This window comes from Patiria miniata, unplaced genomic scaffold (genome assembly GCF_015706575.1).
Source record: "Patiria miniata isolate m_02_andy unplaced genomic scaffold, ASM1570657v1 HiC_scaffold_2, whole genome shotgun sequence".
Classification (NCBI taxonomy): Eukaryota; Metazoa; Echinodermata; class Asteroidea; order Valvatida; family Asterinidae; genus Patiria; species Patiria miniata.
The window spans coordinates 11664315-11687911 of NW_024037058.1; the positions used below are offsets into that span (position 1 = coordinate 11664315).

Below are 23597 nucleotides of genomic sequence, written 5' to 3' on the forward strand. Positions count from 1 at the left end.
ATGCAACGAATTTAGCAGATCTAAGCTGATTGTAGGGGACAATTTGACTGCATGTTCTCGCATAAAACTTGTCATCGAACTTGTCATGAATTGAATACTTTAAAACTTAATCGCAGCTTGATCAAAGACTCGTTTTTTTTCATGTGGAATGCAGTTCATAATTGAGCCAGCTGTATCTTCGATTCAGAACGTAACGCTGCTGTTGGAGAATGGACTTTTTTACGTGGTGAACATTTCAATAACAGCACGTTATTAATCAGATTTTTCTATAATGGCGAAACTATTGTACCCTGGTTTCAAAGTTTTCATTCTGACGGTATTTTGGGGTGCGGTCAATGTTGCCAGGGTACGTCAATGTTATACACGTCAACAAATCATGTACGCTGCGGTAAATCGCGCACTTCTAGGGTTTACATACGGAAACAAGACGGTGCGGTCTCGTGTCATCTGCGCACGGGAATGCAGCATGGATGAGCGTTGCAAGTCGTTTAACTTTAACGACTGCAATAAAATGTGCGAGCTGAGCCTTGCCACAAGACAAGAGCATCCCGAAGACTTCAATGCAACTCAAGGGAGTGTGTACTTTGATGCAAATGAGGACACAGCTCACTGCTCACTTACTGATAGCTCCTTGAACCGCTACAGAAGTTGCAAGATGCTCTTAGATGCCGGTTATCGTTCAAGTGGTATCTACACAATCTACCCAGAGCGATTTGATGGTTGCAGTCTTCGTGTCTACTGTGACATGGAAACAAACGGCGGAGGATGGATCGTGTTTCAGAGGAGACAAGATGGCAGTGTGGACTTCTACCGTAACTGGGCCGAGTACCAGTCTGGCTTTGGCGATCTGTCTGGTGAGTTCTGGTTGGGCAATGACAACTTGGTGACTCTGACGTCTGATGATTCCCAAGGAACATGGGAGCTACGAGTTGATTTAAAGGACTGGGAGAACAACACGGCATGGGCAAAGTACTCAGATTTCCAAATTTCTCCGGGTGAGTACAATCTGAATATCGGTCAATACGATGCCAGCAGCAATGCTGGTGACTCTCTTAGTACGACTCATAAAGGACGTCCCTTCACAACAAAGGATCGTGACAATGATCAATCAAGTAACAATTGTGCACAATTGTTCCCTGGAGCCTGGTGGTTTAATAACTGTTATCACTCTCACTTGAATGGTCAATATTATGTGAATTTAGGGGGTGGCAATGGCGTGCATTGGAATACATTGCGAGCCCACATATCTGATTCTCTGAAAACATGCAGCATGAAAATGCGTGAATTGGGACCATGATTATTATATAAATTGCAAATAAAAACTGTTCGCAAACAGACATTGAACGTTTTCACTCATTGTGCGGTGATACCGCGGGGTGGGTGGGGGACTTTCCCAAGTTGCGTAGCAGCTCCCCAAAAATTCAGGGAAAATAAAATAGGCCTACAAAGGGTAATTAAGCAATTTAGTTTTACATATAAACGTAACTATAGAAACTGTTTTCAATTTTGAGAGGGATCCAAAATGTGGCTACAAGGCTGTATATAAATACATGTGGTGGCGTTGAGGAGGACCCCACAACCAAAACGCACAAACACAAATGGTGGCTGAAAGGGAGGGGTAGTCGTGCATCAAGTAAATGCACTGAACGGATATTTTTGTGAAATATGATCCGAAACAGTTAAGAAACGGGAAACAAAAAGTGCCCTTAGCCTCGTATGATGAAAGAAAATGATTTTTTTTTTCAATTTGATGAGGGACGGCTCCCCCTCCCAATACAATGCCGGTGAACCCCCCCCCCCCTCCACCCCACCCCAGACTGAAAAGTTCATAGCAATGTAAGCGTTTAAATTATTCAGAAAATGACAAGGAAATACCGGTGTGTGCAAGAAAGATTAAGGGAATGTTATTTTTTTAAGGTCGCGGGGGGATGATCGAACCCAGAGCCATTCCTGATTTTTTTCAGTTTATTTTAGAAATTCACGCAGTTTTGTCATAGATTTAATATTGCGTTTGCAGACTGTTTTTTCAACAATTATGTCTTGTAACTGCCAAGTACATCGTTCGGGATTTGGAAATCCCCCCCCCCACACACACACAGGGTTGTTTATTATCATTCCTCATCATCGATCTTTTATTTAAAGTCTAACATTTTTCAACAGCTCTCATTGGTTTTGTAAACGTTTTCTAATCGAGGTTGTCCTTGATTTGACTCCTGTCATCAATTACTCGATAATGCTTCACAAGTGTGTCCTCGATTTACACCATAAACATGCACACATCTTCAATCGTGTGAAAATCTTGCATGAAGCTGTCTCTATGTACACACAGTGGCGGATCTAGAGAGGGGGTTGGGCTTGTAACCCCCCCCCCCCCTTCAGCGGCTGACTAATGTTATGATAATAATGTTATGACCATAATAAATTATAATAGTAAAATGGGGCCAAACTAATAAAAGGGATGATAAAGCTCCTTAGTTTATTTTCAAATTAATCTGTTTCTTTCCCAAAGAACCCACTAAACAATTTTCGCCATCTCAATGGTAATGCACTATTTCTAACCTCCCATTGTTAACTATGCAGTTGCACCTGTTATACGAAGTAGTTTCGTTTGGATAAATCATAAGTTATTATAAATAAAGGAAAGAGCAGGATTCACCATTTACGGGAAAATAATAATTAAAAATAAGCGATAACCAATATACATTATAAAACTAAACAGGTCACATGAGTTAACTTATATATTACATGTACATTCACTGTTTTCTTCTGGTACTAATTTTGGAGGAAATGAAACAACTAAAATTTAACTTGAATAACTGCTCATTAATTGTGGAATGTAAGAATGTAAAATAACCAATAATTTGGGTGGATATAAACGTGTTTATTTTGCCATTTTGCTTGTACATTGTATTACATAAAATAATAATGATGTATGGAGTTGAATAAACTGAGTGATAAGAACCAAACCATTATTGATTGTTATCACTCAGTTTGCTCTTTGTAATTTGCTTGTATATTGCGGCACAAAAAAGGTTCCAATGACCTATGACGTTGAATAAACCGAGTGACAAGAACCAATCAATGATTCGGTTTTTCCGATTTATTCAAAGTTTCCTGTTAGCAAGAATGTGATTTTAGTACTGTGTTTAGCAGCTGTAGGGCAACTGGAGCTATGTTTCAAAACAAGTAAGTCTACCGTTCCTTACAACACCGTTGGCGGATCTGGGGGGGGGGTTCATCCGCTGACTATAGTTTTATAAAACTAGTAAAAAAAAAATATGGAATGCTAACGATTCAAATATTTTCTCACATTGTCCTACAATGCAAGAGAAAGCATTCCATATTTTAGTTTTTCCGTTTGATATGCCCCTCTCCAGGCCACACCTATCAGGGCATGGCGTTTGGCACTCGCTCACTCAATCCTCTTGATATTACCCCCGCCCCCTCCTCTTAAGTTTACTGGAAGCTAGATCCGCCTCTGATGCCGCCACTTCCACTTTGACCCTAACCCTACAACACTAATTAATTTCCACCCATTTCGCAATTATTTGAGAATAGTTCAAGAATCTTTGAAACGTCAAGCCCTTTTACGAAAAAGAAAACATTTAGCCCCCAACTAAACCCATAACTGGTTTAGGAACCTGAACAAGTTATATATTAGCCTAATTGAAATATGGCGAACACAATAGGAGGGCGCTATTTGGTTTCGGTAAATAAGAGTTTACCCAAATCACACAGCGCCCTCCTATTGTGTCTACCATATCTTTAATAGGGTAACAGATAAGTTTAGATCTCAAGTTATAATTCAGAATCCTCGGAACACATTTGGCCCCTCCCGGCATTTTGTTTGATTTCGAAACCGCAACAATTATCACGTTTGCATGATTCCAAACTATAGAGGGCAGCACACACTGTACACATTACCGGGAACCATCCCGTTCATTCGGGGGATCAACGGATATCAAAACTATAGAGGGCGGCACACAATGTACACATTTCCAAGAACTATCCCATCCATTGAGGACATCCAATCTATAGAGGGCAGCGCACAATGTAGTCTACCGAGACCATCCCATCCATTCAGGTAAACAGCGACATCCAATCTATAGAGGGCAGCACACAATGTACAGTTTACCGAAACCATCCCATCCATTCAGGGGAAAAGCGGACAGGCAATCTAAGCTATAGAGGGCAGCACACAACGTGTTCAGTTTACAGATAACCATCCATCCATTATTCAAGGGAATTGCGGGCCTCCAATCTATAGAGGGCAGCACACAATGTTTACAGTAGTGTTCGAGGACCTTCTGTCATCCATGCACAATTACAGTCAAAGCGCATTGGGTCCAGCCTACAGAGGGCAGCATGAATAATGGCCTTCTCCGTGAAGACAACTACGACCACGTTAGGTTTTGGCGCAGCATTGTGAATGTCAAAATAAAAACGGCCAACACATGAGCAAGTTTGGGCTAACTTTGCTCGAACAAAGGTTTTTGGGCTATCTAGTGGCCTATTTGGAACCGGAGCGTGGGGCACAGTTGACGGTTCCATCGCTGGTTACCAATAGCTGCGCGCATCATAAAGCACAATGGGGGACCAGGACGTTTGACCAAACGATGACTAGAGGTGTTCGCGCGTTGCTATTTAGTGTGCAGGCGTAGGCCTAAGTTTCGTCAAAGATCTACCACTACTCGACTAATGGTCCTTGCCCGAACAAGGCATGCTGTCTAGAGCTGATGTTTCTCATCAAACTGCAGTGTTCAGTGGTGTATTAATGCATGATCAGACAAAAGCCGGAAAAGCTTCCTGTATTCTGATTCGATCGCACAATGGACCTTTATCATGCTGCCACCATTTCAGTCATGTTCCCTGTATCTTATAACAGTACTGAATGATAATGGTTTTTGAGCAAAAAGGAACCAGACTTTTTTTCCTTCCAGCCTTGCTTTCGTTACGTTGATTTGAAAAGGAAAAAATAACGATGATAATGGTCTACACAGGTTGTTAAAAAAAAAAAAGGAAAACCAACTTCAAAGAATGAGTATGGACAGACGATATGTTTACTGGCTATAAAACTAGCTTTTCAATGATACCATGGTTAGGTTTTCTGAGTTTTGGGCTTTTCCGAAAAGTTGCGGAAAAGCCTTTGTTTTTGTTCTGATTTTTGGCTTTTTCGCAAATTTGCGAAAATGCCTTTGTTTTTGTTCTGATTTTATTTTTATGGCCTTTTCGCAAATCTGCGAAAAAGCCTTTGTTTTTGTTCTGATTTTTTTCTGCCATCTTTCTTCTTTTCGTTCCATGCAAAATCCCATAGACTTTGTACACGATTTAAGTACACGCCACTTTTGGCATTGAACTTTGTCATACATCTTTCAAATTTAGCATATGCATTATCCTTATGGCAAAGTAAAATTGAATGTTTATACGAAGGCTGAAAAGCACGCCAGGAAGGGGCAGGGGACATGTCAAAAGTGACGGAGCTGACTGGAGTGTGGATGTTAAATCCCTGCCAGGCTGGGATTTTTTCCAAACGACATTCATTTCTCATCTTCTGACAGGTCCATTACATGCATATCTAATGCCTTGTTCTCCACAACACAAACCCAAGATAGGCTTTACGTCTTGTTAGAAATGTTCCTCCCCAACTTTAGTAATTTAAAAGGACAAATGAGAAGTGAAAAAACGCTCATTGAGATTCGAATTCAGACGATTAGAAGTCAGGGGCCATATTTATGAAACCTTACTAAATTAGCAGCCAACTAGGCCTTAGTAGGATACTTAAATGCCTAGTAGTCCACTATGGAGTTGACAACTAAATTGTTATTCATGAAACCTTACTAAGAACCTTGCTAAATAGTTACATACTAGGGGAATTTAGTTACATACCTGAGTAACTGGAATAAGGCGCCTTTGGATGGAAGGGCATGTATGGAATGTGATGACAACAGATACAATAGTGTGACAGGTGTATTAGGCTAATCCATGTCCAGCACTTGCGTGGATTAGCCAAACAAAAGAAAAAGGAAAACATTGACCAAGGCCTATATGTGGTAGAGTGTACTGCAAGTAAGTGAATCAACATCAAATTTTCTAGCAATTGCATATAAAGCACAAAAGGCAAGGAAGGCAAATTATTCTCAAGAAGAGTTCTAACACTTTATGGCAGACAAAATGTTATTGATGCTAAGCATAAGAATGCAAACACTAACAAAAAAAAAGAAAAATGCATGGGCAGCTTTTCTCAGCCAACACCGTGCAAGATTTCCACATGTTGAAAGATCATTGGATTATTTAAAATTAGATTATCCAAATTAAAATCCAAGTCAAGAGAATGCCTGTCAAGTACGAGAAAGTCCAAGAAGGCAACCGCAGAGGGAAAACCACCTAAAAAGCCAAATCTGGCACAACAAAAAATGATATAGTTGCTAACTAGTGACTTACAGTTGCCCTGGATCTACACTAACTTTAGTAAGAAACTTAGAATGTAACTAGCATTAGTAATGTTTCATGAATATCAATTAGTTACCAACTATGCTTAGTAAGAAACTTCATGCCTATTTAGTAACCAACTGGGCTTAGTAAAGTTTCATGAATATGGCCCCAGGACTACTTCCAACCAGTCCACGATTCAGCTGCCAATGGTCAGTGATATAAACACCATTATTCCTTGTTAACCTATTCTCTAAAGGCCTGGACATCATGAATATGCATAAGACAGGGAGAGCGCCCTCTTTTGATATTGTCCGATCTCGTTTGGGAGAAAATTCACTGCCCGGCCTTCCTAAATAATAGATGCAAACGAAAATGGAAAAAAAAAGAAAAGAAAGTTGGTAACGCCGGTGGTAATCTTTTCTAAAATATTCATCATAAACACTACCTGAACACCTTCCCTCATTTCTATATATCGAAGGAGAAAGAAAGAGAACGGATAAAGGAATTCTTAAATGTTAATCTATTTCTTATCCCTATGCAGCACACCGTTTAGCCAATGAAAGGCTATGGTTTGCCACTGGCCGAAAAACTGACCAATTACAAGGAATGATGTGTCACACCTGAAGACCAATCAGTGAATTACATAATCGTCTGCCTCTATTCTTTCCTTTCCATGCAATACTAAATTCCCTCACCACCAATCATATTATCAATCAAGTTATCTACGTTGTGGTGTGAATACGTTTCAGATGGAGAAAATGGCGAAATGCACACTTGTTTTGGAGTTATTGTACATAGTCTCCTTGGTATTCCAGGGAACTAAATTGATTATCTTTGGATTGGAAACTTCATCTTATACAGGGAACATACATTTTATGCTGCGTTCACTACAAGGGTTTGCATATGCAAACAAAACTGTGCGCTTTCGTGTCATCTGCGGACGGGAATGCAGCAAGGATGAATGTTGCAAGTCGTTTAACTTTAACGACTGCAGTATTACTGTGCGGGCTGAACCTTGCCACAAAACGAGAGCATCCCGAAGACTTCAATGCAACACAGGTGAGTGTATACTTTGATGCATGAGGAAATACCTCTCTACTCACTGACTGATAGCTCCATGAATCGCTACAGAAGTTGCAAGACGCTCTATCTATGATGCCTGTTATCGCTCAAGTGGTATCTACACTATCTACCCAGAGGGATTCGGCAATGGCAGTCTTCCAATACCCTTGCGTCGGTCACTCCCGCCTACACCCGGCTTAGACGGCCGGATTTTTCTCTCTCTCTGATCGGTAAATCCTTCCGCAGGTTCACGGAAACCTTGTCAGGGAAGCCCTGTGGGCCACATCCCAGCAGCTTTAGCAGTGTGATATTCAGCCGATGGTTCGTCCGTTTATAAGTGGCATTTTGACACCTTGCAAAACTTCCGATGATGAATATAAACGACCCTCTAAAAGCGTGGAGCGTACAAATACCCCCAACCAACTTAAGCTGATTTTCTGCACAGGCGGCGCGGAATATTACCAGTACAGTTTTTGGGTGTAGCAGCGTAGGGGGGGGGGGGGGGGGGGGGGGGCTAAGTAAATTCGATGGAATAAAATTGACATAGCTGGGAGGGGCTTGATCCCTCCCCCCCCCCCAGACTCCTTTATTAAATCGTCACCGTTTTCACGAAGAGGCGAATTAATAGTATTTCACTGTCTGTCTGAACAAACATTCCAGATAATCGCGTGTTAATTTGGTCCACTTGTCATTTAACAATTTGAAACTTAAAGATGCATAAAATATGCAAAATTTAGATATCAGAGGAAAGAAGAGATTCTAATCTTCCGCAAATTTCGCCCTTCTGCGAGCTGAGTCAATGCATTTTTGTACAGTACGCGCAGATTCTGCCCCACTGCGCATGCGCCTTGAAATTCGCCCTTTTGTTAAAACGTTTTGTTGCATGCGCATGGAATTCGCCCTTTCGCATAGATATATAGAATAAAAAGACTAGATCGTTTTGTTCTATATCTATGCCCTTTCATGATATATATTTACTGAAAATCTATTACTTCCATAGAGTGCGGAAATTCGCCCTTTCGTGAAAACGCAAAACGGCACTTTTGACAAATTGCCCATTCGTTAATTAGGTTAATTAAGATTTTAATTAATTTTTTGAAAGTATAGCCTCACCAGGTTGTAGATATTGATATCTTTATTCATTTCACCCCCCCAAAAATCGAAAAACAGACAATTTTCGAAAAAAATCGCCCCTTCGTGAAAACGGTGACGAAATGTTCCACCCCTAAAAGTAGTCATCAGGCCATCGCCTATTAATAAAAACTGATGAGCAAATTCATGGCCTAATATCACCGAAATTTCACAGATATACAAGGTCGCAATCCTCATCACGGCTTCCCTCCTGTTTTTTTCTTGTTTTTTTTACTAAATCCTCAAGTTCATGGCCACAATTAAATGCTCTAATAGCAAAAGAATTAAATGAGTACATACAATTAGTGATTATTTTGGCACGCGTTGGCAATTTTGGGCCTATTAACTGGCCTGCACCCATGAGTTGGGAACGTTGCCTGCATCGCTCGTACCCCCCGCCCTGCAAACAGGACGCGCGGATACTCTGATGAATTCGCCCTCTGATTGGTTGGATTTTGCGTGACATGTGTCCTGCGCGTCATCACAGTCATGAGTCTGCAAGGTTTGAAACGGTCGTTAAGACAGATTCATTATTCTTTTATTCCAGTTTAGATTTTTTTTTTGGTTGAAAAGCGTAATAATGTAGGAAATTCTGTAAAACTTATCTGTGTTGTAAATTTAGAATTCCCGTCACTTGCTCAGGTTCCGTTTCGAATCACGAACGGTCGGATTGCATTATTCAACGCTCAAAATTTTGTCCACATGTTCCGTAATGAAGCAGAAATTACATCCGGTATGGAATGTGCACATTTCTATGGGAAAGTCTTCGGATAGCATTTGCGCGCACTGTCTAACTGCAGTCTTAAACAGCTGCAGCCAGATGCTATAAATACATAGGTCATAGGCCACTTCCTTCACAAGTTTCTGTGAAGCTCATCAGCGTATCCTAGCGTCCTGTTTGCAGGGCGGGGGGTACGAACGAATGCCTGCCATCACACACACAACTCTGTCGATAGGTGGCGACATCCCATCGTAAGGTATTTGCCCTGTTCTTGTCCAAGTCTCACCTTGAGAGTGCGGCGTGGGTTCTTCCCATATCGGTTGATGAACAGCTATGCAAGGCTGAATTGCGTTACAAAAGCCTCCTATCTATGGCCAAGTTCGGGCAAGGACCATTAGTCGACTAGTGGTTGATTTGTGACGTACCTTACGCCTGCGCACTAATAGCAACGTGCGAACGTCTCTAGTCGAACGCTGGTCAAAATGTCATTGCAAAACGTCTGGATCCTGGCTCCCTGCTGTACGTTATGAATGCGCGTGGCTGTGGTTACCAGCGATGCAACCAGCCCCAGTAGGTTGGTTCCAAATAGTCGACTAGCGTAGGTAACCATCGTCGACTAGACAGAGTTCGGGCAAGCGTTAGTCGAACAATGGTTAACTATAGTCCTTGTGCGAACTTGCCCAATATTGTTGCACTATAGGACGCCCTCTACTTGCCATTTTGTTGTTTGGTGCATCATATCAAAAGAGGCGGGATGAGTGGGTAAATTGCATTAAAGGAGCAAGTCAAGAGTTTAAGTTTGAAGGGGGGGGGGGGGGGGCTGGTGCCATCTTCAAATGGGGGCGCTGTTTAAATCGGACAATCATGCACACTATCGGACAATAGATAGCGCCTTTGTGGCACAATTGCCGAAGGTCCCGCGAAATTCCAAATAGGGCACGCGTAAAAGGCACTGGTAAAAAATGGCACTTGTTTTAGAAAAAAGGGCACTTGTTCAAATTAAAAACAAAGGGGTTGGGGGGATACCCCACTTATACCCCCTCCCCTTCCCGCTGGCTACGCCCCTGGGGAAAGTGTTGATTGTGTGTGCTGTGATAACCGGTCATGCAAGGCAGTGGTGTGTGATTGGAAGTAGTCATCCCAATCTACCTGGTACTGTACAGAGAACATTCATCTACGGATGAAAAGAAATAGTTCAGCACCATTTCTAATTATGCCTCAATGCTTAATGTAGTCCCTGTACCATGAATACTGGCAATGGGCACACAGTATGCACTATATTTAAATGTACATTCTATCAGAAACTGGTAGCATTACCGGCTGTGTGCCACCCCGTCTGATCCGATGGGTGACTTTGGCACATGCAAACCAGTTAGCAGATACTATATTTGCAAAACTTGTGCCAAAAGCACTTACTATACGAGTTTGCATATGTGGCTCTTGTGAGCTGAAAACTTATGCCTACAACTCGTTTAATAAGTGTTTTTGTATGCCTACAACAGAACCGGTTGTGTGAAAATAGTACGGTGGTAATGAGCACTGATCTAGATACAGAGCACATCTTTACTGTCCTGTGGGTATAATGTTCTTTCTACATGTCAAATGCATACCAAGCAAGCCCAAGTGGCCACATTTACTATAAGTCAGGCATATTTTTGTCTACATAAATTGCTTGAACTCTCTTTTTCAAATTTCTTTAGTTAATTTTGGTCGCAAACTGACTATCACGGAAAGTGTCCTTTGTATTTGGGTATGTTTATGGATCCATTGAGATGTATTATGATTTCTGAATTACGACTCGGTACAATAAATTGCATGTAATTTTCCTGATGTTGGAAAGTTTCAAAGACGGTAGGAACCAATGTTTCTGACAATAAAAAAAGTCGCAGATCAGTAAACATTTATCATAATACATAATTCAACGAGTCACACGGGTTTCTTATTCCTTATTTCTCACCGAACCACAGCGATGAATCGTCATTGCACAAATTATCTTAAATCCCTAGATTACAGCAGATCAACCCCCCAAATCCACCCCCCCAAAAAAAAATTGCTTATACTTCTGCAAATTAAAAACCCCATCCCAGTCCCAACAAAACCCAGAATATCCAAGTCCGGATAGGGTTAAGAATCTGTGTTGTCATAATCTTCTCAATGTGAATTGTGTTTGATTGAATTTCGAGTAAAATGCAGCAGCTCCTCTCCCATGACTGTTGATACAGAGGGAGCCTCTTGAATTCGAAATCTGTTCCAATCAGGAACTACGAAGTTCATGTTGACAGAGCTCGTTCGTTGGATGTAATTTCATACAGGCTGGTAGTGAGACCCGGAAAAATATGTTGGTACGTTTAAATTTTCAACAAATTGCCATATGATATTGCCAACTGTCGATGTCATTTCTGGAGGTTGTTTTTTCGACATCTAAAATGAGCATGCAATCTGCGTTGACGTTTAAGAAGTTAAAGCACTGTATATTTTTGTGGGGGGGGGGAGAGGGCGCTTTAAAGAATTAATCAAAAGGGTGCTGATTATTTTCATACAGTTAAGTTAATTGTAACTTCATTCACGGTGCATTTAACATGATCATAAAATTGCATAACAGTGCAGTGCACGCTTTTAATTTTTTGAGGTAAACACAGCACTGGCGTGTGAAACAAAAAAAGGAAACCAAAATGGCAGGACCAGTTATTTAATGAAGCTCTGCATATAGCACCTTCTCTTTCAGCAAAACGAACACAATTCACATGGCGATGTATGTGAATTGTTTTCGAATAATAAGGGAATAAATAATGTGTTTGGCCGGTTTTGAACTAGTACGTTTTTATGAAACCGGCCAGGCACATTATTTATTACCAGTCATCGATACCTTTTTGGTAAAAAAATTAAAATAAGTCAAATATAAATAAATCTTCATCAATTTTATTCAACAGTTGTACCTCTTGTTTTGAGAAACACCCCCTGACCATGTCTATTGTATGTGCCTTGCGCGCGTAGTGCCAACAATTTCCTTACATGGAGATTGGTGTGCAAGCGGCGCGAACCGCGTGGCGCAGAACGTAGCGGTGTTTTACCAGCGCTTTAAAACCACCCATGTGTCATGGTAAACTGTCTTAGGTATACTATACTGCACTGGGTAGTTCTTGAACCAATATATGAAACACCATCACCCATTATGGAATGACTAAATTTCATTCTTTGGCCTTACAAGTGCGCCTCGTGTTAAGACAAAGCAAAGGGCAAATGGCGTCCAAAACAGTACATTCTATTTTAGAATGGCAAGAACGCCTGGCCTTGTCAGCGTATCTCTAACATTTATTGCCACTGATGTTCCATTTTAAAATGCTTACTAAATTACGCCATTAAGAATTAACTACAAATTGTTGCATGCCACTTTATCTGAGGTAAATGAACGTCATTGAAATGCGAGCTTAACATTAAATGTGTTTAAAAACCAAGTATGATTCTGGTCTTGCATGCATGTCGTTGGCTCGTACTTTCACTGCATATTAGTAAAACAATGTGTGTTTGTATGGACAAAGACCCTCGAATCTGAAATCCGATTCAAAACCAGGAACTCTGTTTTTATTGTTTCCAGAGCACGTTTGCTGGATATATTTTCATACAGACTTGTAATAACAACCGGAAATGTTTACGACTTAGTATGCTTACATTGTCTAAGATTTGGTGTTTTTATGGCATTATGTCACACACTTGAAGGTTGTTTTCGTAAACATGCAGTAATGACCATACCATCTGCGTTAACATTTACAACGTGAGACAATCGATGTATTACTTTTGAAGTATCTGAAACCCGGATGCTTGATACTGTAAACACCCTCTGAATCCGCCTTGACCTAAAGACCCCCCCCCCCGGCCCCGGCGTCAATCCTCCTCACGCGTGCCAAGTTACTTCATTGGTTTTGCCTTATGGACCAGACGTTATTTGTGGATGCAGTGTTATTCATAAAACCAAATTCGTTTCCTTAAAGGATCATCCGCATAATCATCAAATGTTGTGTGGTGCACTGTGAACGTCTTGTACAAAAACTAACCATGCTGGTGTTTACGTGACGTTTGCAATTGCCGGTGTGGGGAAGTTTGTTTACATTATATTCATGGTTTTTTTTTTTATATTTATAGACACTTCGACTCTATATAACACCAAACCTTGAGTGTAAGAGCAGAGACAGTTCTAAAGGTGTCGCACCGCATCCATCGCGTGAGACAATTGTTGCAGGAGATTGTCTGAGCGAATCAACTTCATACAAACAGCAACGATGGCATCGAGTTGGATTCTTGCTGTGCTTGTGGTCACCATTTTGTGCCGTAAGTATCACAATCAAGAATTCACAAAACAAAATTAATGTGTTGTATTTTTTATTGTCCAGAGCATTGGTATACTTTTGTATCAATCGTTTTCTTTAAGTATTTATCTTTAATTAACGCGATAAAAGTTCGTTATGTGTGTTGAATTTACTTTAGAATATTTTTTTATGCTTGATAAGCTCAATGGATCATGGACCGTAGGGGGTCTATTCATGAAATAGTGAAACTGTTTCGTCTTTCTCGAATTTATCTACTCAAACACGTGCCTGTACCTGTCTCTTACATACGTCAAAGATTGCTTGTTTAGCATTTTCACCTCAAAACATTAAACGATGTTTCATCCATAATTAAGAACTATACCTTGATAGAAATGAGCGCTTATCATAGTACGTGTTTTATCCGGTGTTTTATGAGTTCTAATAACAAGTGCGAGTGCATATTCAGCTTTGACAGTGTTGCAAGAAGTCTTGCATGAAAGTCTTGCATGAAATCGATCAAAATGATCCCTGCCAGAGCTTAAAAATGCGACGCCGACAAATGCGACGCCGATGGAACATATGGAACCCCATACTTTTGGTCAATTTTCGGGGACAAACAGACAGACCGACCGACCACCAAGTGACATGTAGAAGCTCCTGCCAGAGCTTTAAACCTGCAGTAGCAGCCTCGTGTTTGTATCTTCGGTGAATTGCCAGTAATTTCGTTTGTTGAGAATTGAATTTTCGTTTCTTTTTAGGGGGTGAGAGGGGTGGCTAGAAGTTGACTTTTGTGTCTACTTAATTCTATCTGTTAATAAAACTCATGATCCCCAAAATGCGTCGGCATTGGCTCTTAGAAGCCGGAAGAAACTTAGGAAGAGAATAAAGTATCGGTCCGTTTTAGACTGACGTAGGAGATAAAACTCTGGAAAGATATTCAGGGAAAACAAAAGATTAAGGCAGGGACGTGAGAACCCAATTCACCTGTTGGCGTTCATGGGTGGGATTCGAGCCCTAGTCACAGAGATGAAAGGTGAGTCCCATTGCCCGACAGTCTGATCCAGCCGAGTGTAGTGATTTCTAGCTATTAGCATGCCTGAACTGTGTACACTTCACCAATCATGATTTGTGTTTTTAATTGTTTTACAGAACTCTCCTCATGTCACCCTGTCAGTGGCGGATCTGGACCAACCCGTGTAGGACACTCATTTTCTTCAGGTAATTTACCAACCATTAAACTTAAAGGAGACAATACCTTGCCCTTTCAGGACTGATATAGGGGCGCAGTATGCCCCTCCGATGCTCATTATAATTGCCGCGGAACGCCATGAAATGTAATCATATTTAGGCCACTATGGTATCCAAACAACTCTGTGGACATCATGGTTGCCGTGTCAACTGATTGAAAACCTTAGCAATAAACTTGGGTCCTTTTCTTATAAAACCATGGAAATGTGCAATTCATGGATAAAAAATACTTCGACCAAATATATTAGCTTAGCATTGAAATTCATGGACACGCGATAAACTACAATGGAAAATGAAGAAATACCAGGCAGTAATAATCAGTATATCGTTTGTTCCGATTTTCGGTTAAACATGATGACCTTATTCCAAAAAGTCAGTAAAGTGATAAAAATTGACAAGACAATTTGTACCAAATTTGGAAGCATTTAAATGAAAAGTGTATGTGTTATGTACAAAAAAGGCCTTTTACAGCATAGTATGCGGCTTGTTAAATCCCCATGTTGCATGCATATTTCATCTGACACACTATGGACAATGTTCACTTCACATCGAAATGTTAATATGTATGTATGTGGGTTTTGTGCAATAACCTCCTGAAATGATGATTAAACAAGTAACGTTTTTCTGTGCGAGTAGATATTGGGGGCGCCGACAGACAAACTTCAACTGTCTAGTGACTTGTCCATAAGTCTGATGGTTTCCCAAAACCTTACTCTGGCCCAATACGAGGATTATCCATCACCAGCGACGCCAGTGCAGATCGAGTGACATTAAGTTCTGATTGAACCTGTTGAATTGGTGAATAATTAATTCCTTATTATTTCATTAGCACCATGCAGCCCAGAGGCCTTAGGGCTCGAAGACGGAAGAATCCCTGATAGCAGCATTACGGCATCGTCCGTCCATAGTAGTAGCTTTCTCCCAAGCACCGCTCGACTCAATGTAGGTAGGTATCGTGTCCTTTCTATAAACAACAATCTTGTATAAATACAGGGTGAGCCACAAAGAAAGTGACCTGGATTAATTAGTTTTCCCCCTAAAAAGCAATTACATTGTATACACCAATGAAGCGTGTATTAAACGAGAATTGTCTTCCACTTATGAAAAAGGAATTACTGAAATTGATCCATACTGTCAGAATTATGCATATATGTTTTATTAAAAGAACCCTTTTTTACAGCTGTCCGTGAAATGCTAAATGCGTAGCAGCTATATCAGCTAATTGAGAACCTAAGATTACACATGCACAAGTATTCAAATACAAATGACTCAAGTCAAGTCTCTCAAGACTTAATCATTAGTTTTTGTCAGACAATGTGTTTTGCTTATGAGGAACAAATCAATTCTGTTCCTCCAAATGATGATGGTGATATTTGTCTGTTTTCCTGTGCAAGTTTTCGTTCTTTCATGGAGGTAGGAAAAACCCCATGGATCATTGTATTTCAAACGGTATTCATTCCATGCGTATTGCTACATGCTCAGTGGTGCATGGCTGAATTTGGGGGTATTTCAATTAAAATAGAGTGATTAGAGAATGCAAATGACGTGAAATATTTCCCGTTACCAGTCAAAAACATGTACTATAACTATATTATTTTTATAACATGGAGCGATCCACATCAGTACTGTTTAATTTTGTTTTTCTTACTCGGTCACCCTGTAATGTTGTGTGTTTATATTATGGTAAGCCTGTAGGATGATATTACCATATTTATGTTGTATGCGGTTGCTTCTAATGGCGAATTTAGTCATTTGTCTTTCTGCTCATGCTTCCTTGCTTATCCCAGCAGTGCTGTATCATTAGGGCCCAATTACTTGGCGCTGCTGAACGGCAGCAAAGACTATATTTATCAAAACATTTCAAGCTAAGAAAAGCGCAAACATGAGTTGGTGAGAAAAGTATGGTTTCACACGGCTTCTTCTAGACTATTATTTTGCTCGCAGGTTTAGCGCAGAGTTTCGTACTATAATATACGCTGTAGGCACAGAATGGTGACCATAGACTTCATTAATTAGCATCAACATGAAATTAATGGGCCAAAGTTGTCTTTCAGTGGATTTGCTAACACGGAAATTCCTCTTTATCGTTTCATTACACAAAACTCCATCATGAGGGCCAATTTACACTAGAAGCGCGGCGTCGTGTGGAAATAAACAGTTTGGTGAAGAAAAAACTCAGAACTATACAAATTCATGCTGATGATTAGTGAAAGGTAACAGTGTGACCAAGCTCCGTATATAAACCATCCACTCCGTGATTGGTCAGAATGCAGGTTTATTTTGGAAAATCTGCACCAGTTTTCACCAGCACTGCGGTTTATCCCTCGCGCTACCTCGCGGTATATACCGCCTGGTGAAATTGCCGATTGATTGTTTTATATTTAGATACAAATTATGTTCGTCTGAATTACATTCAAATTGTCTGCAAAACCTTGCCAGTGACCGTAGTTGTTGAAATAAATTCGACGTTTCGTAGCTGAAATACTCCGACTATGGTTCCCATCGCCGCTTCCACAATGTATATGTCAAAAGAAGAGTTTTAACCTCCAAATTGTAGGTGTTATTTCTGAATTTGCACATTATTTTCACATTGGCACATTTCCCATTATGATAATGAAACCATTATATCGTGTCCAACAGGAATCCAAGGATGGATACCAAGCACTCCAGCAGATCAGTGGATCCAGGTCGACCTGGGTAAACCCACGGTGGTTACCGGGCTCACCATGCAAGGATACGACACAGGAACCGTTCATTATATCACTGCATTTTCAGTCCAGCACAGCCTCACAGCCGAGTCGGATGACTGGCAGAGTTTAGCCGATGCTGACGGTGGAGCAATCAGAGTGAGTTACAGAGGGCGCTTTCCAAACATTCAGTCATCTTCATTTATTGCTTTCCACAGCATCGTTTGCCTAAACATGTTAGTTCCAAATTGGAACCAAGATATTTCATGTAGAGATTTCGATTGAATTGAAAAACCAAACTAATTTGTTTGTTTGTTTGTTTGTTTTTTTCTCATCTCTTTAATTCGATAAATATAATTCTTTGTCATTCCATTTCATTAGTGTCAAGGTGAACGATATGTTATTTAATTTAACTAGTTGTCTTTTGGCGTTTCTTTGAATGATTACTTGATTTGTGACAACATTTCATAAATCGTCAGTTAAAATAGTGCCATTATTTTCATCCTTTAATCTCCTCCATCACCATTCATGACAGGAATTTTGAGTGAAAAGACCAAATCGCTGATACGAATGGAAAAAAGCAGAATATCCACCTGAGACGATTGTTCCGAAGCTGGGACTAATTAGAATACTAAATGTATAGATCATCAGTCTGCGAAAAGGATATCTATCGGTTGAAATTTGAAGCAGACATTAATACAATCCAGTCCAATGATTTTGTGGATCGAAATAATGATATATGTTCCTGTCAGGTTTTTTTTTATGATGGAACTGGTAAAATGCAACCGCGAAACCCTGTATTAAATAAATTACTATTGTCGATGGTAACTTTAGCGATTGCCGACTAAAGACAAACTATTTTCCAAGCTGTATTCATGTAGGCGTATAAAGGAAAACCATCATATGCAACAAATATATAATTTTTTTCTGTACCGGCATGTTCCGGAATGTTCCAAATGACAATTGCACAGTACCACACTAATCCTGCTTTTGCTTTTTTTTTTTTAGTTCACCTTGAGCAGTGGTCGGCCGACGAATGTCACTTTTCCTGTGGTACCCATAGCAAGGTTTATTCGCATACTACCCCTGGCCTGGACTCATCAATACTACAGAGTGAGGTTTGAGGTATTCGGATGCCAAGGTACTTAATGAAAGCTATCGATTCTTTAGAAAAATCACATTGAGCAAAGTCATCATTTCGTTCAAAATTATTTAAAGATCTTTAAGACATGAAATTTAACAGCACGACCCGAAGATGGGATTTCTTTTTCAAATTAAAGCGTTAATGCTAAATAAAAAAAATCATCTGCAGAATGTCTTCCCATCACATTCAAATTAGTTCCGTAGTATTTTTTTTGTAATGGACAACACAATTTCCTGAAGTTCGATGAAAGTGTTTTTTTTTATTTCCCCATTACATACGTTGTATTTTAAATCAAATAAAACAAAACGAGTGAAGCTGATATCACAATTGATTGATAGTTTAACGTTTTTAATTTTTCTAAATTGTAGTCGTTCTCATAGTTTAATGCAAAATGACAAATTCTTTTACAGTCCCAGATGGTGCAGTGAGGTTGGTGAATGGCACTGATGCTTTGCGTGGCCGGGTGGAAATCTACCACCACGATACAGCATCCTGGGGAGCGGTGTGCGGTAATGACTGGGGGATAAACGACGCAATCACGGTGTGCCGTCAGCTGGACCTCGGTGCTGCAATCCAGGCCAAAACAGCCTCAGAATACGGGAGAGGTGACCTGCCGATCATGATGAGCCGAGTCGCCTGTGAGGGGACGGAGAGCCGACTGGTCGACTGCCCGTTTGTCTGCACCAACTACCAGCAGTGTGAAAGCTCAAACGTTGCCGGAGTATTTTGCTATCCAAAAAGTAGGTGCCAGTTTTAGTCCGCCTGATTATAACTGAACCCATTGTTCCATCTTCTTATCAAAATTGAATGTTTGGCTCATTAAGCGTGTTTTTGTTTATTCCTTGGTGGATTTAATGTCAAGTACATTATGATGATGTTCAATCCTCCGTTTTCACTGGATTCCGATAATATTTTCCCTGTATTGTACTTGTGTTAAACTTTTTGGAATGATCCCGTGTTTGTTTGTTTCAGTTTTTTTCTTGCGAATTTTATGTTGTTTTTTCACCTCAAACCGTTTACTCCCTTTTCTCCAGCTACGGCTAACCATATTCATAAAAAATGGTCTGGTTCCGATATTTTATTCAGATAATTTAAAGTAGCAAAAATAGTTTTTCCATAAAGCAGCTATTTTGGCCTTGTTTACATTTTAATTTATAACAATGAATACATAAATGTCTTCTAAGTCTTCTTAAACATTATGAAACAAAAGTCTGTTGTCATGTACATGTTATGTTAACTGAGCTTTATTCATTCCCTGAATCGTACTTGAAACAGATACTGTTAGGTTGGAGGGAGGTTCCAATGACTTCAGTGGCCGGGTTGAGATCTTCCGAAACTACACGTGGGGAACGATCTGCGACCGTGGCTGGGACGCCACGGATGGCGGAGTGGTCTGCAGACAACTCAGGTACAGCGGCGCCGTGGAGGCTAAGTCCGGAGCACACTACGGGGAAGGCAACGGCCTTGTCCATATGGAGGGCGTGGCCTGTACCGGCTCAGAGGAGGGACTCGCTAACTGTCCGTCCCTCTGCTGGACAGCATCCACCTGCAGCCACAGCCGAGATGCCGGGGTCATCTGCAGTGTCGGTAGGAACAAAGACAGTTTTTAATTATCTTATAAAACATCGTAAAATTAATTGAATAATTTGGGAGGCACCACTCTGCTTTACAATCACAGGCATAGCACAGACACTGAAACAATTTAAACTACTGAAACAAATTAAACAAATTAAAAGCAGCCGCTGGAATTTAAAGGCTATTTAATACGTAAAAACCATGGAGGTCTCACTGAATTCAAAATACTGGGTTGATCATTTCCAAATATGTGTTTTACAATTAGAATCAAATATTTTTGATGATAAATCAAGTGTCACACAATGAGTCTATACAAATTCATCGAGCTGGTTATCAGGTGAGGCGCGCGCATGTTGGGAACCCTATTGGTCTAAGGAGCATTAAGATCGCGTGCTCGTCCTGCGCGTCAGATGGTGATATCACCATCGTAATGACTTCTAAATATTAAGGTCCGTGTATACAGTCTGTTATTAATATGATAATTAGGAGTTTATTTGAATTCGATTTTCTTTACTTTCGTTGTTTTAGAAACCAGTGGTTCTGAAGAAACCAACCCTGAGTGACGTGACTATTGACAACTGGCTTCATGCAGTGCCTGCGATAGCCCTGCTTATAGACTACATGCGAATGTACATGGCATGCGGTTGATATAAAGGTTACTCCGTTATGTATTAAATGTATCACTTAATTCGTAGCGTAATCACCTTCATCTTGTGCCATTTCTATTAATTTTGATGTCTCATTAGGAAAGCTCGTGGCAGCGCGAAAAGATTGACACTTGGGATTTTTTTCTCGCGTGACATGCTCCAAAAGATGGTTGACCTTATGTAGGACCAGGGTATTTCGGGTCGTCTAAGCCGACTTTTTCTAGTAAGATTGGCAGGAAAATTGGTTTTCAATCAAATGCTTCCAAATTTTACTCAACACTTCTTGAAGTCAATATTCATTCAATCAATAAACGTTTGGCATCCAAAGTTACCGCTAAGGGACGGATTACACATTTTGGGGCAAAATTATTTTGTCATTTTGTCACAAAAAAATTCAATCGTTCTACCAAAATCGGCAGAAAAGAAAGGTGAAATTAACATAATATGGGGATGTAGCATTAATTAAGAAACTAAACTGTATAAAAAATTACCCAAAACTTTGTGGAGAAGAGGTGAAAAAAACTACTTTTCGCGCCGATTGGGGCCATGTTGGGCAAGCATGCATTTTAGTTGATCACATGACCATGAAGTTCAAATCTAAAGTAGATACTGAAATGTTTTGTGTGCAAAGAAACTTTGGTTTTGACCCACAAAACTGCAAATGTCCATATTTTGAATACAAAAATAAACATGTTATGCGTACTAGTATTGTTTTTAAATTGTTTGGCATGGTAATCATAGAATCCCACAGAAGTTGTTTGACACCTTTAATATAAATGGTACGTTTGATTAGCTCAACTGTGTCGGCTCGGGTAAGCAGCCCCTTGCCATTCCATCATTGTCGGGGTTCCTGACTCACTCGGGTCAGCCACCTCATACTGTCGTACAGACCATTCTCGGTGAGCAGAGTCAGTGGTGGAAATACGTCACAAGCATGCGTTTTTCATTCAAAGAAACGGACAAATATGGCGGTCGAATAGTGGAAAAAGATGGAGTTGACCCAGAAATCAGCTTTATTTGAAGTCTAAAAATAAGCCTTTTGAGCTCATTGCGACTTTAGAGTATTCCAGCCCTATTTTGTTACTGTTTGCAATTGACGGACAAGCAGTAAATGTCGATGTCAGACTCAGTTTGTCGTTCTGTCAATGGCTCCCCGTGACTACGGACCGTCACGTTAGGATCATGATGGTCCAAGTTTGAGCGTTCGATTAGCACAACTCTCTTGCCTAACCCGTCTGCCTTTATTACCCGAGTCGATCCGGATGAGCTACTCGAACGCATCCCGTAATTAAGAAAATTCAACAAATTTCATGCTAACCAGAAAAGGTTCAATAAAGGGAAAACAGAGAAAAACGAAATTTCACTCAATACAATGTTATTTACTTTTTTATATTTACCTTATTTAGGACGGATTTGGGTTCTGTTTGTTACATGAGAAAGCAAGTGCATTTTACAATCAATAGTGCTGAAAGAGACACACTATGTTACTTTGATTAATTTTCATTCATAATTTGCTCTGGCTCAAATTTGTTTTTCAATTGGCATGAACAAAACGCATGATAAAAAACATTAACATGTACATTGTGTAGTACATGTACATTGTGTAGTAAAATAAAAGGCATGGTTTAATACAGCGTATAGCAGAAACTGCTTTGTAGTATTGTTTATGAATATTTATATAACAGCATCTTACATTCTCTATAGCCTCTCATGAATACTTCGTTCTTGGAATCTACAGTCAAAATTGCATCTAACAAATTATTTACATATTCTTCTTTGATCAAAACTATGTCATATTTTTAAGTACACAACAAATTCATGACTCATGAATATTCACACTCAGTCTGCCATTACTCATATTTCTGAAGGTTTATTTGCTATGCTAGAAACATCGATTTATTTTTCACAACCATTATTGTTATCAAACGTACACGGGGTGCTCGTAGTTAATAAATCAATGTGTTGCACTTAAAAGTTGTTTATTAAAGTTTCAATCGCTTGCCAATTTATTTTCAACTTGAACTTAATCATCAATCCATAAGAATCTTACCATATTATTACTCTCTTTGTAAGAATATTACAAATTCCTACTCGCTTAGATTCTTATAAGAATCAAGATTTTCTCTTCATCATTTTTATCAATAAATATGTCATGGTAGTCAAAAACCTACTCTTAAATCTGGCGAATTCAAATTTTATCAATATTTGCTTTTAAAGATACTTGGACCGGGCTGCATCAATAATGGCAATTTTCAGGTTTATTAGGCATAACACAAAATATAAATCAGCCATTTGATATATTGAAATCATTACTGAGAGGGAATGATTACATTTATTAGAATGGTAATCATTCTAAGACATGATGGTATTCCTGTGGTCCTAGTTATGGTAATGAGCATGTTAGAATGTGTCATCACAGCTTGTACTTCTGGTGTTGCTGCTCTTCAGCCTGCAGGTGCATGATGGTCTTGTGGTGATTGGGTTCCAGATTAGTCAGTAGCTGGTCAGCGACGCAATTGCGCAGCTTGGCGCCGACCTGCCAGAAAGACAAACATGTAGACTAGAAACAATGGAAGAAGTTCAGTCTGGAAACTATGAATAATTCAAAACTACAAGAACAGTAGACTCTTCCTTAAGACTAATACA

The 23597-nt window shown here is 39.9% G+C and overlaps 2 protein-coding genes across 2 annotated transcripts; both read left to right on the top strand.

Annotated features, from left to right (window-relative positions):
* The first annotated feature begins 271 nt into the window (after positions 1-271).
* LOC119726361 (ficolin-2-like) lies at positions 272-1297 on the top strand. Its single transcript, XM_038198017.1, has one exon. The coding sequence runs from the start codon at positions 272-274 to the stop codon at positions 1295-1297; it is 1026 nt and encodes a 341-aa protein (XP_038053945.1).
* Positions 1298-7283: 5986 nt separating this feature from the next.
* On the top strand, positions 7284-23121 carry LOC119726513 (deleted in malignant brain tumors 1 protein-like). The gene is made up of 9 exons (XM_038198236.1): positions 7284-7491; positions 13487-13672; positions 14800-14868; positions 15728-15844; positions 17539-17744; positions 18594-18726; positions 19140-19469; positions 20005-20316; positions 20833-23121. The coding sequence occupies exons 2-9, from the start codon at positions 13624-13626 to the stop codon at positions 20865-20867; spliced, it is 1251 nt and encodes a 416-aa protein (XP_038054164.1). The 5' UTR covers positions 7284-7491; positions 13487-13623; the 3' UTR covers positions 20868-23121.
* Positions 23122-23597: the final 476 nt, after the last annotated feature.

What these genes read in the sequence shown, in the direction of transcription:
- LOC119726361 (XM_038198017.1), top strand. Translation starts at nt 272, where the DNA reads ATGGCGAAACTATTGTACCCTGGTTTCAAAGTTTTCATTCTGACGGTA.
- LOC119726513 (XM_038198236.1), top strand. Translation starts at nt 13,624, where the DNA reads ATGGCATCGAGTTGGATTCTTGCTGTGCTTGTGGTCACCATTTTGTGC. An exon ending in AGGACACTCATTTTCTTCAG is followed by an intron (nt 14,869 to 15,727) that starts GTAATTTACCAA and finishes TTATTTCATTAG; the next exon opens with CACCATGCAGCCCAGAGGCC. An exon ending in TGAGGTATTCGGATGCCAAG is followed by an intron (nt 18,727 to 19,139) that starts GTACTTAATGAA and finishes ATTCTTTTACAG; the next exon opens with TCCCAGATGGTGCAGTGAGG.